General features: G+C 42.5%; 1 protein-coding gene across 5 annotated transcripts in view; it reads left to right on the forward strand.

Moving 5' to 3' along the window:
* EIF2AK4 (eukaryotic translation initiation factor 2 alpha kinase 4) overlaps positions 1-15348 on the forward strand; it is a 104945-nt gene that overhangs the window by 58859 nt on the left and 30738 nt on the right. For all 5 annotated transcript variants that reach the window (XM_027569726.2, XM_027569728.2, XM_027569725.2 and 2 more), the window contains 7 exons: positions 936-1058; positions 3347-3451; positions 5746-5800; positions 6700-6779; positions 9551-9652; positions 11094-11147; positions 13780-14016. In XM_027569726.2, coding sequence (XP_027425527.2) covers positions 936-1058; positions 3347-3451; positions 5746-5800; positions 6700-6779; positions 9551-9652; positions 11094-11147; positions 13780-14016 — 756 coding nt within the window. The remainder of the gene's footprint in view (positions 1-935; positions 1059-3346; positions 3452-5745; positions 5801-6699; positions 6780-9550; positions 9653-11093; positions 11148-13779; positions 14017-15348) is intronic.

Genomic DNA, 15348 nt, shown 5'->3' on the forward strand with positions numbered 1-15348 from the left:
AAGCGAAGTCTCAGACAAGTGTAGTGTTTCAAAAGAGACTAATTAGGTGGCTGTTATTCTGTAATATAAACATCTCTGAGGTGCCACTCACACACAGGATAAAGCATCTGTCCTCTAAACCACTAACTGTTAAGTCTGTACTCCGTGAATTCAGTCTCTAGACAGGAGTCAGAAGGACATAGGGGAGGTGTGTCTGGAGGTGTGGTAGGATCACAGTCTGGGAGTCACCGGCCCTCGTGAGGGCTCGAGGATGAATCAGAGTCTGGAGGTGGCTATTCAGAGCATGAGGGGATGGTCCTCTCTTTAAAAACAGTGAAATCCTTCTTCATGAGAAATCTCAACTCTGGCACTGGTTTGAAACCCATAGGCCAGTTTCATAAATCAAAGGCTACGTGCTGCCTGAAGATGTAAATGATACTGCATTGTTTTCTGATACATTAATATTTAAGAAGGGGTGAGAAAGAGGCTTGTCCTGGATGTTTGGATATTTATAATGTTTTGCTCTAGACTTGAAGGTCAGTGTCGTTAATTCAAAGTACAAATGAGAAAGGCCGTTGACATCATTAGATTTTTAATTAGCCTTTCTTGGAAATTTGGGTTTGGAAACAATCACGTAAAAGAAATAAAATTTTAGTTAATTCTCAGTTTTTTCATTATTTGAAAAATAAATTATTTATGATAAAATTTTAAACAAGTCTTATTTTTTAATGAATAATAAAAATTAAAATGGTTATGTCGGGGTGCTGTGATAATGCCTATTCCCCCCAATTTTTCAAATACTATTGGTTTCTTTTCTCAAAAAAATTAAGCCTTGCCTTTAACTACTTAATATCCACGGCACGTGTTTTAAAATGGAGGATTACATTAATTGCCTTTGTCTACCTTAATTGAAACCCTATACAATCAAATGCTGACTGATTTGTTCTTGTCCCCAGATGGAGTACTGTGAGAAGAGCACTTTGCGTGACACCATTGACCAGGGGCTGTATCAGGACACCATCAGACTCTGGAGGCTTTTTCGAGAGATTCTGGATGGACTGGCATATATCCATGAGAAAGTAAACTTTATAACATTTCATGCCTGAAAACTTAGGTTTATATAAAACTTATGACAAAAAAATACTGTGAGATTAGAGAAAAACAGAAACAGAGGGAAAATTTTGGGCATATTGAAACTTATTTTATAGGTCAGACATGTCAAAAGACAAAAGAGTATAAGATACCGGTTCAAAGAAAAGATTGAAGGTTAAGACATGGGTCAGCAAACTGTGGCCATGGGGTCAAATCCAACCTCTACCTGCTTTTACACAACCTGTGAGCTAAGAATGGCTTTTACATTTTTTTAAAAAAGATTTTATTTATTTGGAGAGAGAGAGAGGGAACACAAGCAGGGGAAGAGGCAGAGGCAGAGGGAGAAGCAGGCTCCCTACCGAGCAAGGAGCCCAATGCAGGGCTCCATCCCAGGACCCTGGGATCATAACCTGAGCCGAAGGCAGACACTTAACCAACTGAGCCACCCAGGCACCCCTACATTTCTTTTTTTTTTAATTTTTTTCATTTTTTAAGTAGGCTCCACACCCAGCATGGAGCCCAGTGCAGGGCTTGAGCTCAAAATCCCGAGATCAAGACCTAAGCTCAAAATCTTGAGATCAAGACCTGAACTGAGATCAAGGGTCAAATACTTAACTAATTGAGACACCAAGATGCCCAGCTTTTACATTTTTAAAGGATCATAAAAAAAAAAAAATCAAAAGAATATTTCATGATTGGAATGAAAATTCTGTGAAATTCAAATTTTAGTGTCCACGATAAAGTTTTATTGGAACAGGGCCATGCTTGTTTGTTTACATATTGCCTACGGTTGTGTTTGTGTTACAGCCGTGGGGTTGAATAGTTGTAACAGAGACTGTATGGCCCATCACGTGTAAAATATTCATCTGGCCCTTTAGAGTTCTCCAACCTCTGGGTTAAGCGGAAATGTTTCAACACGCATAAAATGCAAGGGCGAGTCCTTGAATAAAGTGAGTGTGATTAATAAAGGCCCAGTTATTTGATTCTACTTGGCTTAGTCCTGTCCTTCCTAGGACCATTGCGAAATCAGAAAGTCATCTAGCAAGGGTAGAGATGAGACTGAGAAACACAGCTCACCACATAATATAAAATGTATTTTATAACATTTATAACACATATCGTATAATATAATAATATTGTAAAATATAATATAAAAAAATTCTTAGTCATGACAGTCTACATGCTAATGGATCTAGCTTCAGGATAAAACACAGCTTACATTTTAAAAATGGGATCATCTGATGCATCGGGCAGTGTAAACATGTTTTTTTCCTTCGCATAATTTTCTTTAACCTTAGAATGTTTACACTGTCCTATATTCATACTAAAAAGCCAGGACGGTAATTTACACATGTCTAATTTATAAATGATTTGGTGGGGTAAGCTTGCAAGGTTGGAAATCAAAATGAATTCTAATGATGGCCGTTAGAACTCTGTTACTGTGGTATCACCCGGCGTACTAGAACTGTGCCCATGTGCACTCTTCCTCTGCATCTTAATTTGCTCAGCATCTGCTAATCATCTGCTGGGTATCTAATGCTTTGCCACATCTAGAAATGCAGACAGGCACAAGGATGTAGCAAACCCCCATACTTGAGAGGGACTTGGTCTTTTTTGAAGGAGCCAAAATTTACCTTCGTGTAACAGTAAAGAGATCATACAATAAAGTGTTTTTATTATTTTTAATTATTTCCTATAGTATAGTTCCTGAGACAGTAAGCATCATAAGGATGCCATTAGGAAGGGGAGAAAGCCAAGTTCATGTAACAGTTAATCATTGAGCACTTACGCGTGTGCTGGGGATACAAGTTGAATTAGAATCACTCTGGAATGCTTTGTAGGGGAGTTGGCACTTGGAACTGTTGGCACAATTCAAATGAGTGGAGAAAACAAGAAATTTTGAAGCAGGGGAAATAGTATGAAGAGAAGAATAGGAGAAGGAATGAAAGTGGTGTGTGTCTCCCCAACCAGAGATGCAGCAGGGTTTTGTGATGCCACAGAGAGAAAGAGATTGGGAACCTGGTAGAGGGGGCCCATGGATGCCACCAGGGAACCATTTGGATTTGACCACCTCCAGGACCACCAGCAGGTGGACGGGGAGATGGTGGCAAGGTCATTGGTAGGACAGTTGGGGGCAAGTGAACAGGCCGAGACAGCCTGGGCCGGTGTGAGGGAGAAGACCTCATCTGCATCTGCAAAGGTTGGCCTTTGAAATGAGGAAACAGGTGAACCATAAACTGTGCTTGGGAAACAGTTCTTTGCTCTCTTCCATCAGGGAATGATTCACCGGGATTTGAAGCCTGTCAACATTTTTTTGGATTCCGATGACCATGTAAAAATAGGTGATTTTGGTTTAGCGACAGACCATCTAGCCTTCACTGTGAGTATTTTTCAGATTAGACTATGCCTGAAAAATGGACCCGTGTGCCTTGATTATCCTGTCTGGCAACACTTTCATGGTTATGAGTTGATTGAACTCTGCTCTGTAATCCCCAGGAAATTCTGCGAGTCTGAAGGGGTGAGCCACAAATGATCCTTTAGGCTTTGAAAGGATGAATACATTGTAGTTCATGTGTCATGTAGTACATGAACTACATGTAGTACTACATACTACATGTGGAACAAGAGGGTGTTCCACTTGAAAGACATAAAATTATTGGTTTGTGGATGATATTTAGGTCAAAGGCATATAATACTTTATGAAATAATTTGGTTGTTTGGTCTACCATGCCAGCCACTGGGCTAGATGCTTTACCCTTGAGGGGCTTTTCTGTAGTTTAAGGAAATAGAGCTCCAAAAACCATGGAACAGGGGAGGGGGTTGGGGGATGGGTTAGCCTGGTGATGGGTATTAAAGAGGGCACGTTCTGCATGGAGCACTGGGTGTTATGCACAAACAATGAATCATGGAACACTACATCAAAAACTAATGATGTAATGTATGGTGATTAACATAACAATAAAAAATTATTTTAAAAAAAACATGGAACACCAGAAAAACCAGTCCTAGACATCATTATAGAATAGTTGTTTAACATGCAAAGCTAAAATAATGTAAGTGAGAGAAATAGTGATATAAGAGCAAAAGGCAGGAGAAAATTGACGTGGTTATGAGGACCCAGAAAGGCAGTATAAAGAAACGAGCATTTTGGATGGGACTTAGCGGATGGGTGGGAGGCCAGCAGGCTCAGATTGAAGGCAGAGCGGGGCCAGAGATCTGAGAGAGAGAGAACAGAATAAGCAAAGGCCCTGCGGTGAACAGACATGACTGTTGGGAGGCCAGCATGTGGTCTGGTTGGTTAAAACTGAAGCGTTAGGGGAGCAGTGAGGATGCTGGGAAGTTGGGGAGTCTTATAGGTGGCAGGCCTTAAGTGTTAGAGGAAGAGTCTTTTTTTTTTTTTTTAAAGATTATATTTATTTATTTGACAGAGAGAGAGCCAGCCAGAGAGGGAACCCAAGCAGGGGGAGTGGGAGAGGGAGAAGCAGGCTTCCCGCCGAGCGGGGAGCCCGACGCGGGGCTCGATCCCAGGACCCCGGGATCATGACCTGAGCTGAATGAAGGCAGACGCCTAATGACTGAGCCACCCAGGCGCCCCCAGAGGAAGTGTCTTATAAGTCAGAGTTACTAGGCACAAAATCTCTAGTACATGCCATTAATTCTAAGGGTGGTCAGAAATTTAAATCAGTGGTAAGAACAACCATAGGGACAAAACTAGAAGGTGAGGTTAGGAGTGGAGAGGGAGGAAATGGAAGGGGGACAGTAAGGGTGTGGTCCTGAGCAGAACAGCGGGGCATTTTGAAGAGCACTAAGACCAAGGAAGGGCCTTAGGAAGGGGATCTTGATCCCCCAAACCAAAGAATTTAACCTAATATCTGGAGGCTGTAGTAGTGAGTAGATAAAGGCACAGGCTGAGGAGGCCCCCTGACCAGGGCTATAATCCTTTCCCTGCCACTTCTTTGTGGCATGACCTTGGGCAGGTTAGTTAACCTCTCGGTACCTCGACTATACAACGTGCCTAATGCTAGAACCTATTTCCGAGAGTTGGCAGCAGGATGAAATGAGGGTACAGGTAAAGTCCCCGGAAGAGTGCCTGCTGTTGAGGATGTGAAGGGTGCTGTTACGTGCGGTGGTGCCTGTGATAGGAGCCTGTGGAGCGGTGAGTCAGGGTAGTCTGTGAGATGGTGCTGTCACGGATAGAGCTGAGAAAGGCAAGGCCACCTGAGAGGGGCTGGCAGTGACAGTGGAGAAGATCTGGTGACCAGCCTCTAGGAAAGGAGTAAACAGGGACCCACATCAGGGAACAGCAGTCGGAAAGTTAGAAAGCGAGTTTGTGGTGCTTGTTAATATGCTCTGAATCTTCCTAGTAAATCGATTCTGCTTTGGCATTCGCAATGTGAAAATATATTGGTTTCTCTTTTGGGGCTTTCCACCTGAAGGAGGAGTTCCTCTGTGATGTGCCCTTCTCCTTCCTAATCTCGGGGGGTTTCCAGGAAGTCCTGCATTAGCAGGCTAACTAAACTAAAACTATTTAGAGCACAGAAAAAAGCATTATTGTAGTTATTCTGTTTTCTGTGTGTAATTTTTCAATCAGTCTTGATTTAGAAATGGAGAGGCCATTCCTGTGGAATAACATAACATTTTAATAGTGATAGTTGGCTGGCTTGTATTTTTTAGGCTGACGGCAAGCAAGATGATACGGCGGATCACTTGATTAAATCAGACCCCTCAGGTAAATCCAGAAGACTGTATATTCAATTAATGGATTAAAAAGCAGACCACAAGGGTTTTCTTCCCTTATTGTCTCTCTTTCTCTCTCTTTTTTTTTTACACATAAAAAAACTGCAAATATAATGTATACCACCTGAGGAGCTTGGAGATAATATATACCCATGAAACCATCCACCTCAATCTATGTTGTAAACATACCCATAACGTTCAAGTTTCCTCCTGCCCTCTTAATTATTATTATTATTATTATTTAATTTTGTGACAGGAACACTCAGCATAAGATCTGTTAGGAAAATTTGAAGTATGCCACACAGTACAAAATTTCTTTTTTTTTTTTAAATTTTTTATTGTTATGTTAATCACCATACATTACATCATTAGTTTTTGATGTAGTGTTCATGATTCATTGTTTGTGCACAGTATAAAATTTCTTAACCTGAAACCTGTTTTTCATCTGTAAAGATTTTATTCTAAAGCAGATTACAATTACTCATTAACAAAATCATGAACATGCTTTAGTTTTTTTCCCCTCTCCACTATATTAACTGTTCCTCGAAACTTCAAGAAATTAGAGCTTCAGTTAGAATAATTGTAGAATAATTGGCTCTCACGGATAGAATTACACTCTGACCCCACACGGTAATGTGAGATTACCTCATGACCTGGGACGTCTGGGATCTTCTGTCTGTACCACCTCTCTGCAACAGCAAAGACCTCCTGTGGCCATACATGACTTTGGGTTAATCCCTCGGTGAAATGCATGCTGCTGCTTCCTCTGAAGGCACTGAACAGTTAACAGATCATACCTCACTCCTAAGAACTCCCCCCCCTTTTTAAATAAAAATTCGCCTTACCTCTTAAGTCCCATTATGAGAAAGGTTTCCCTTTGTCTTGTTCCAGGTCATTTGACTGGGATGGTTGGTACTGCTTTATATGTAAGCCCAGAGGTCCAGGGAAGCAGTAGACCCACATACAACCAGGTAAAGGGGAAGCTTTCTGGGACGGGGAGGTCTCAAGAGGGAGATAGTAGTAAGACATCAAGATCACAGCATTTGGTGTTAATTACCAACTGAAATAGGGAACATTCATTCCCTTGATAGATATCCCCACGTGTGTTGAGTTGACGATTCCACTGAAGCTGGCCCTGTTGCTAAGGACCTTACAGTCCATCCATCCAAAGGGGGTTTGCACTAACCTCGGTCCTAAGCTAGGCCCCAGGAATACAGACAGGTGTCTTATTCCAGCCCTTAGGGAGCTTAGCCTTTGGTGGATGAAACAGGCGATAAACAAGTGAAAAAAATAAAATAATCACAAATTGTTAAGAAAAGAAATGGACTCCAGTGACCAGAGAAAAACAGGGGCATCATCTTCAGATAAACTGACCAGAGAAGGCTTCCCCAAGAGGATGGCTTTAAAGATAAGGGAAAGCCACATGAAGTTGGGAGCTGAGGAGAAAATGATATGCAGAAGAAATAGCATGCATAAGGAGAAAACTCTGAGTGAGCACTCCCTTCTCACTTTGGAGATGATCAAAAGGAACGTCCAAGTAGCTACAGCGTGGTGCGTGATGGGGGAGAGAGGCATGAAGTGAAGCTGGAAAGGAAGACCGGGGTTAGGTGATGCAGGGCCAGCTGAGTCATGGTAAGGAGTGTGCACAGGGAGCCACCGCAGGGTCTTGAGCAAGAGAGTTTGCTCCAGCTATGGCTGGAGGCTTTGCGGAAGTCAGGTGGGGTGGCTGCTAGCTGGAACCAGAGTGGTGGCAGTAGCAATGGGGAGAAGTGTGCTCGAGTAAGACACGTTGTGGAGGGGAGTTGCCAGGCATTCCTGGTGGAGCAGACATTGGGAAGAGGAAGGATGATAGGACAGTGCTCAGGTTTCTGGTGGAGCAGCTGGGAGCAGGCTAGTTGACCAAGATGGGGAGAGACAGAGGAGACAGAAGGGAAATTCCATTTGGGGGGCATGTTAATTTGGAAATGCCTGATGAGAGATCCAGTTAGAGATGTCCAGTAGATTATTGAAGGCTCAGGACTTGAGTTCAGAAGAAAGGTCCGAATCAGAGGTATCCATTTGGGAGTCATCGACGCACAGATGGGAGTTAAAGCCATGAGATGGGATGGGATCCCTTAGGGTGAGAGTGTAGAGCTAAATTTCTTTTTTTTTTTTTTTAAAGATTTTATTTATTTATTTCAGAGAGAGAGAGAATGAGAGATAGAAAGCACGAGAGGGAAGAGGGTCAGAGGGAGAAGCAGACTCCCTGCTGAGCAGGGAGCCCGATGGGGGACTCGATCCCAGGACTCCAGGATCATGACCTGAGCCGAAGGCAGATGATTAACGACTGAGCCACCCAGGCGCCCTAAATTTCAAAAATACGTTAGGCAGGCAGTTCACATCAGAGCATAATTTTCAGGCTCACAGTGAAACCCAGGGCTGGGTTTCGGGTTCTGACAAGAAACGCTGGGCAGTGACATGGAGTTATACAGACCACCAAATACCCAGCGGGTGCGGTGGGCAGGGCACTGCTCTTAGAGTTCAGTTTGCAAGATGTAATGAAATTCTTAGAGGCTCTTTCGACCCTTTGGCTGAGCACTTACCCCCTTTGAAATTTACTCAGAGGAAACAACAACATCTAAAAAGATGGGTATGAAAGGGGTTCATCAGAGCATTATTTAGAACAGTGAGAAATACCGGTGTTTAAAAACGAATGGTTAAATAAATTATGAGACTTCCATGTAATTGAGTACAGTATGTCATTAAAATCATGTTTTAGAAAAATGAAAAATATTCGTGCTACCTTAAGGGAATAAAAGTTACAAAATGTATGGTTCTAGTTTTATTGTGTGTGTGTGTGTGTGTGTGTGTGTGCATTTGAAAAAGACCTTGCGGGGGGCAACTATCTCAGACATAGAGTAGTAAATATCCTTGAGCAGTGGGATAATGAGTGAGTGCTGTTTTTCTTGGTGCTTCTCTGGATGTTTCACATTTTCTACAGCCAGTGTGTAGGAAATGCCACAGCAAATGTTTGTTTTTAAGGCTTGGGAGGTCACTGGTGATAATTAGAGTCTCTCCTACTAATCCTTGAGTCCAAATTCATGCCAGAGTTGCCCTTGAATGTGGCTTGTGTGCCTGGGAGCCGTTTGCCGTGAACAGTCTTCCCCTCAGCAGGACTGTGCCGGCTACCTCAGGCACGCTGCCTTCTGCACGTCATTCTCCCCTCAGCATCTCCCAACCTGACCCTCGGCACGGATTCGCCCCTTTTCTTTTTTAGTGGCATTTCCCTATTCTGTTAGGATTAGTCACATGATCTCTCTGTGGTGCCATTTTTCTGTCTTCATGGGTATCGCTTTGCAATCAGTAGTTGACCTCTGGTATCAACAGCAGGCTTTGGTCTGCGTTCCACTTTGGAGATGATTTGTAAAGGTGCAAAGCAGATTCCTTTGACAGATCTCAGTTGTCCTTCCTCTTGAGTGATTACTCTCAGTGTTTAGCCAGTGATTTTCTGTGTCTGCGTATATAGCTAAACCAGTGACAATGAATTTTCAGAAGTGTTGAGTCGTCGTACCAAATATTTTACCTGTACTTTATACCTGTGTTGTTGTTGTTTTTTAGAAGAAACCAAGTTTTTTTTTCCTAGCGTGGCTTGTTTTTCCCTTATGCAAACTTGTTTCCAGCTAACAGTGCTTGTCCTCTAATTCCCTGGTAAATGACATATTCATGTCAAGACTGTCTAAATATAGTTCCTTTTACTCCCTAGAAAGTGGATCTCTTCAGTCTGGGAATTATCTTCTTTGAGATGTCCTATCACCCCATGGTCACGGCCTCAGAAAGGATCTTTGTTCTCAACCAACTCAGAGATGTACGTATCAGATATTTTAATGCCTCAATTTCCAGCAACCCAAATCTTAGCATGGACATCAAAATTGAACGCAGGGTATTTTTCTGGTATTTATAATATGAAAGAAGCAGTCTTACTATTACCTATATTTCTATATTTTTTTAAGATTTTATTCATTTTAGAGAGGGCGAAAGAGTGCCTGCCAGTGCAAGCAGGGGGCTTGGGGGGACAAAGGGGAAGGGAGAGAGAGAGAATCTCCACATGTGGCGCGGGGCTCTGTCTCACCACCCTGAGATCACAACCTGAGCTGAAATCAAGAGTCGGACAGTTAACTAACTGTGCCACCAGGTACGGCCCCCCTCCCTTGGTTTTAAAACAAAGGAGGGATCCAGAAATTCTGCAGATATCAATATAGTTGCAACAGTGGGAATAGGTTATAAGGATAATGGATATTTAGTTCTAGAAATTAAAGGTTCCAACTTAGTGGACGTGGTGGTAATGCCTAAACAATACCTGCATGCCCAGACGTTAAAAAGGGTGTGAGGAAGATGTCAGCCGCTGGACTTCTTTTTGCCCAGAGAAATCTCCCTCTGTGCTCTTGGGATTAATCCTTGCCTCAGTTATTACCCAAACTGCAAGAAACTAAGGTTACCAGTGCCTGAGGCTAAGGATGCCCACTGCAGACAGCACGAGGATGAAAGTAGAGAGGAAGGTGCAAGTGAGGGTGATGGAGATTTGCAATTCATGAGCAAGAGATGCGAAGAGCCTTCTTTTTTCCTGAGCTACAGTCCTCTACGCTGACACTGAAAACACTCCTCTAGATATTTTTGAAAACTGTTGAATTATTTCCAGTACAGCATGGACTGTGGTGGTGACAAAGTTTGGAGATAAGTGAAGTGATTACCATGTCCTTGCCTTGACTTGGAATGCTCTTACAGAATTATGTCCTGGATGAAATGCCTGTCTTTAGTCTAGAATCCATGTTTTGTTCCCTCATTTCAAGAATATCTAAACTGTAAAGAGAAAAAAAACCAAAAAACCAAACTGGCAAGTTCATGTTATAATTGAGATCTTATTTAACAGAAAGGCGAGAGCTTTTCAGCAGATAGAGGTTTCAGTATTAATGTTTTTTGTCTGCTCTTTGTTGGTGCTTTGGTGTTTTTTTTTGCCTCTTTTCATCTGTGTTTACTAAAGTTACTTTGTCTTCCTCTGAAATCATTCGATTTTACAATACTTTGTCCTAAGCTGAGGTGCTTTCTATCTCCGAGGCTGTCATTTGGGTCACGTTTGTATTAAAATAACCTGTATGTACTTGGAACAATGGGCGTTGGGTTTCAAGAAGGTATCACTTTGAGTCTTACTTTGTCATTTCTGTCCTTGATTTTCTTAGCTCTGGGGAATAAATGCTCTCACTGTGGCAGTTTGCCAAGCACTTGCTGATTTGAATATTATATTCTTTTAGCCCACTTCGCCTAAGTTTCCAGAAGACTTCGATGATGGAGACCATACAAAGCAGGTAATTTTCTGATGGTTTCATTACAGTGTCTTCACTCTTGGGTTTTAATTACTGTTTTTCTTCTTTTTCAATTAGTCATCTTTTGCCACTCATTCCCTTGTGCCCTGGGAACAGTGTGGGAAAAAATATCAAAAGGTGAAATGCTTAAAATGTTATTAGACTTGAAACACACCAAAAAAAAATGCCAAGGACTGGCACAGAAAATTAGCAAACTCCAGGGTTCTTTTGTGTGGTTCATTGTGCTTTTGAAGTGCTGTTTGGAACCTTGGCTTAGCTATCGGAGAAAAAGAGAATGCTTTTAGATTTCATTATTTTAGAGAAAGCTTGGAACTTTTTAAGAAAAAAATACATTTTAAAATTATAATTTTGTTCCATTTTGTAGTTAAAGTAGCTCAGATTGTGAAGGGGAAGACTAGTCAGTCTGATGTTAATAGTTTTAAAGTAAAATACTTTCTTCTCCGTACTAGAAATATCTGAGTATGCATGTATGTAACTCATGTCATGGGGTCTGTGGCACCCAGCTGATTTGAATGAATAATGGTTAATGAATTTGTGTCTTGTGCCTCTGGCGTGCATTGCTTTTTCGTGCTTGGCGGTTTGTCATGGTGAAGGCTTCTGTGGTTCATACTCCTGGCATATGGAAGTTTACTCCTGAAACTGACTTTCCTTACTGATAATCAAGGCAAACTCCCTTATTTAAATCACTAATGTTGAGGACAGAAACCTAGCTAGAGCATGGCATTAGTTTGCAGTTTCTTGCTTATTGTGATGTATCCGGTTGGTTGAGTCACTTAACTAATCGAGACTTTAATTTTCCCCACCTGTCAAATAAAAGGGTTAAGTACCTTTTATTTATATCAGCACTGGCATCCTGTAATTCGGAAGTATTTAACATGACATTTATTTATGGCGAGAGGGACCCGTTCTGCCTCGTCTGTTCTGCTAGTGAAGGACCACTGGATAATACACCTTGTTAACATTTCTGCTTCTTTAGTTAGCTGTTACTGATTTTTTTTTTTAAGATTTTATTTTATTTATTCATGAGAAACAGAGAGGCAGGGGCAGAGGCAGAAGGAGAAGCAGGCTGTCTGCGGAACAGGGAGCCTGATGCGGGGCTCAATCCCAGGAGCCCAGGATCGTGACCTGAGCCGAAGGCAGACGCTTAATGACTGAGCCACCCAGGCGCCCCTGTTATCATTGATTTGAACGGAGTTGTTTCCAGATGTCATGAATTAAATGTTCATTTCATAGCCTCTCCCTGTAACAAGGTCAGTCTTACTCAGTAGTCCCACATGTTGGCAGCTGTGGGGTCTGTTTTCTTAAACTACAGACATGGGAGCAACTGTACAAACCATTTCTCTCGATAATGATTGCTCGCCTCTCACAGGTACGCACTCAGTGTGTTTGGGCTGGAACGACTTGGTCCCCGGACCGCAACCCCTGCTCCCCCAACACATCACGGTCATTGCTTTTTATCCGAAAGGAGGCAGCCTAGAAAGTGCTTCTATACTGAATAACACAATTGTTGCTCCACAACAGAAAGGGAGCAGTGTAATGGGGTCTGTATTGCTGAATAGGGTATTATTTTTACCAGTTTAATTTAATACAGCTTTTCATAAAAGCTGTATCCTGTCAGTTCCTTTCTTAAATGTGTGTTAATTTCAGCCTAAGACAGAGGTAGGCATTGGGAGGGCCGCTGGGAGGAGAGTGTATTAAAAATACATAATTAGAAAACACTTAATAAGTTTGACCTAAAAGTTGAGATGTTTCTGATCCCAAGTATTTCTCTCTTTCTAAGTCCTTACTGTACATGAGAGAGTTAAGGACACATGAAGAAACCTTTCAAGGTTTGGGTCGTTTTCCAATAGTTCCCTGCTTAATGAGGTAGTGGCTGTGAAGGCATGGTAAATGAGTAACATAAATCAAGAGAATTCCAGGGAGTGGTATTAATACAGATAGCATAAGTGGAGAAGAAAAAATGAAAACAAGATGTAAGGAGGATGTCAGCAGCTGCTCTGCATTATAATTTCTACTAAAATTAGGCATCTAGAGATAATTGTTTTACGTTCCTGCACCTTTTTTGAGACAGTATTTTGTGTGTTTATGAGTATGGCCGAAGTTCTGCTTCTTTGTAGTTCTTGAGTTGAGGATTTTTTTGGTTGTTTATAACAGTAAAATATAAATAGGGCCCCCTGTCATATATTTATTTATTTGAGAGAGAGAGAGAGAGAGAGAGAGAGAGAGCGAGCACGAGGCAGGGGAGGAGGAACAGAGAGAAAGAGACAAACAGACTCTCCGCTGACGCGGGGCTTGATCTCCTGACCCCGAGATCATGACGTGAGCAGAAATCAGGAGTCAGACGCTCAACTGACTGAGCCACCCAGGTGCCCCAGTGTCTCTGCCTTTTAAGAAACACTCCTGTTACACTGTTGCACAACTGTGTGGCCATAATGAAGTGCAGGGAAGGGGGAAATGACAGATGCAGAGATTTCAGAAATACCAACTAAAATTCACCAACTAGTGCAAGAAGTGTGGTGTCTTTTCTTTGGCCTGAGCCAACCACCAGCTTGTCAGCATTCCGGAGCAGCATCTGTTGCCGTCGGGTCACCAGCGTGCCTGGCTTTCATTATAGAAATCTGTCATCTCCTGGCTGTTGAACCATGATCCCGCCAAGCGGCCCACAGCCACAGAACTGCTCAAGAGTGAGCTGCTGCCCCCACCCCAGATGGAGGAGTCGGAGCTGCACGAAGTTCTGCACCACACCCTCGCCAATGTGGACGGGAAGGCCTACCGCACCATGATGGCCCAGATCTTTTCCCAGCGCATCTCCCCAGCCATCGATTACACCTACGACAGCAACTTGCCAAAGGTGGGCTTCAGCTGTCCTGCCAAAAGAGAGTGCAACTCGGTTCACAGAAGGGTCAAGTCAGTTCCTTAGTTTTCATGGATTCCTTTAATGCCTCCCAACATGCGGTTCTCATCTGAGGTCCGTATATGCAGAATGTGTGCATATGCATTATTCTGGGAAGAGCCATGATTTTTTTATTTTTAAAAAATTTTTTAAAGATTTTATTTATTTGGGGGAGAGAGGGAATAAGTGGTGGGGCGGGGCAGAGGGGGAGGGAGAAGCAGGACTCCCCACTGAGCAAGGAGCCCGATGCAGGGCTTGATCCTAGGACCCAGAGATCATGACCTGAGCCGAAGGCAGATGCTCAACGACTGAGCCACCCAGGCCCCCTCAGAGCCATGATTTTAATAATGTAACTCTAAGGAGTTCCCGACCCACCCTCTTTTCCATCTACCCAAGAGTTTAAGCAGCAGTGCTTTTGGAAACTGAGCCCTGGCCCAGCTGCCCAGAGCTGAAACCATCTAACCAGCTGAGATCCAGACCATCTGGTCAGTAGCTCCCAACGCTGGCTGCCCCTGGAGGTGCACCTGGGAGGCCCTTCAGACCATTCCAACACTCAGTCCTTCCGTCCGATCTGGTGACTTGGAATGTCCGGGCGTGAGGCACCCCAAGAGTCTCTGTTCAAAAGCTCCCAGGTGGTTTCTGAGGCATAGCTAGCAACTTGTTCTTTTTCTTCTTTTTTCTTTTTCCTCCCCTTCCTTCCTTCCTTCCTTCTTTCTTTTTTTCTTTTCAAACAAAAACAGTCTGAAACAATATAGAAAAATGTTAAAATTGGAAAAGTTAGATGGGTGAACAACAGATAGTTGTCATACTCTTCATATGTTTCTGTATGCTTAAAATAATGATGTAATTTTACAAGAGTAGGAGAGAAAGTAGTGGTAAGATTTGTGGAAGGTTGGTATAGCTCTCGAGGGCCAAACCAGCTTTGGCTGTCTAGCAATAGTAGAAAGATGCTTAGAGGATTATAGGTGACTTTTTTATTTTTGTCTTTTTGCTTGTCTGTTGTTTCTAAATTTTCTCAAGTGAAATGGTATTACTTGTGTGATAAGAAACAAATGGAAAGGAAAGCTCTCTACAAAATAAATATATATATAAATTATATATTATATATATATAAAGTGGATCACTTTAGTATGTGAGCAGAGGCCTGATGCCATTAAATGTTTGATTGCTCCATGGTATCCCTGAGAATCCTCAGGGAGAACGTGTGTATTTGACTGGCTCTCTCTGAAAGGCCTGTGTATCAACATGGTGAAGAGTTTGGAGTTGGAGCTTTAGGTGGCCTTCCTAAAG

The sequence above is a fragment of the Zalophus californianus genome, chromosome 6, assembly GCF_009762305.2.
Source record: "Zalophus californianus isolate mZalCal1 chromosome 6, mZalCal1.pri.v2, whole genome shotgun sequence".
Lineage (NCBI taxonomy): Eukaryota > Metazoa > Chordata > Mammalia > Carnivora > Otariidae > Zalophus > Zalophus californianus.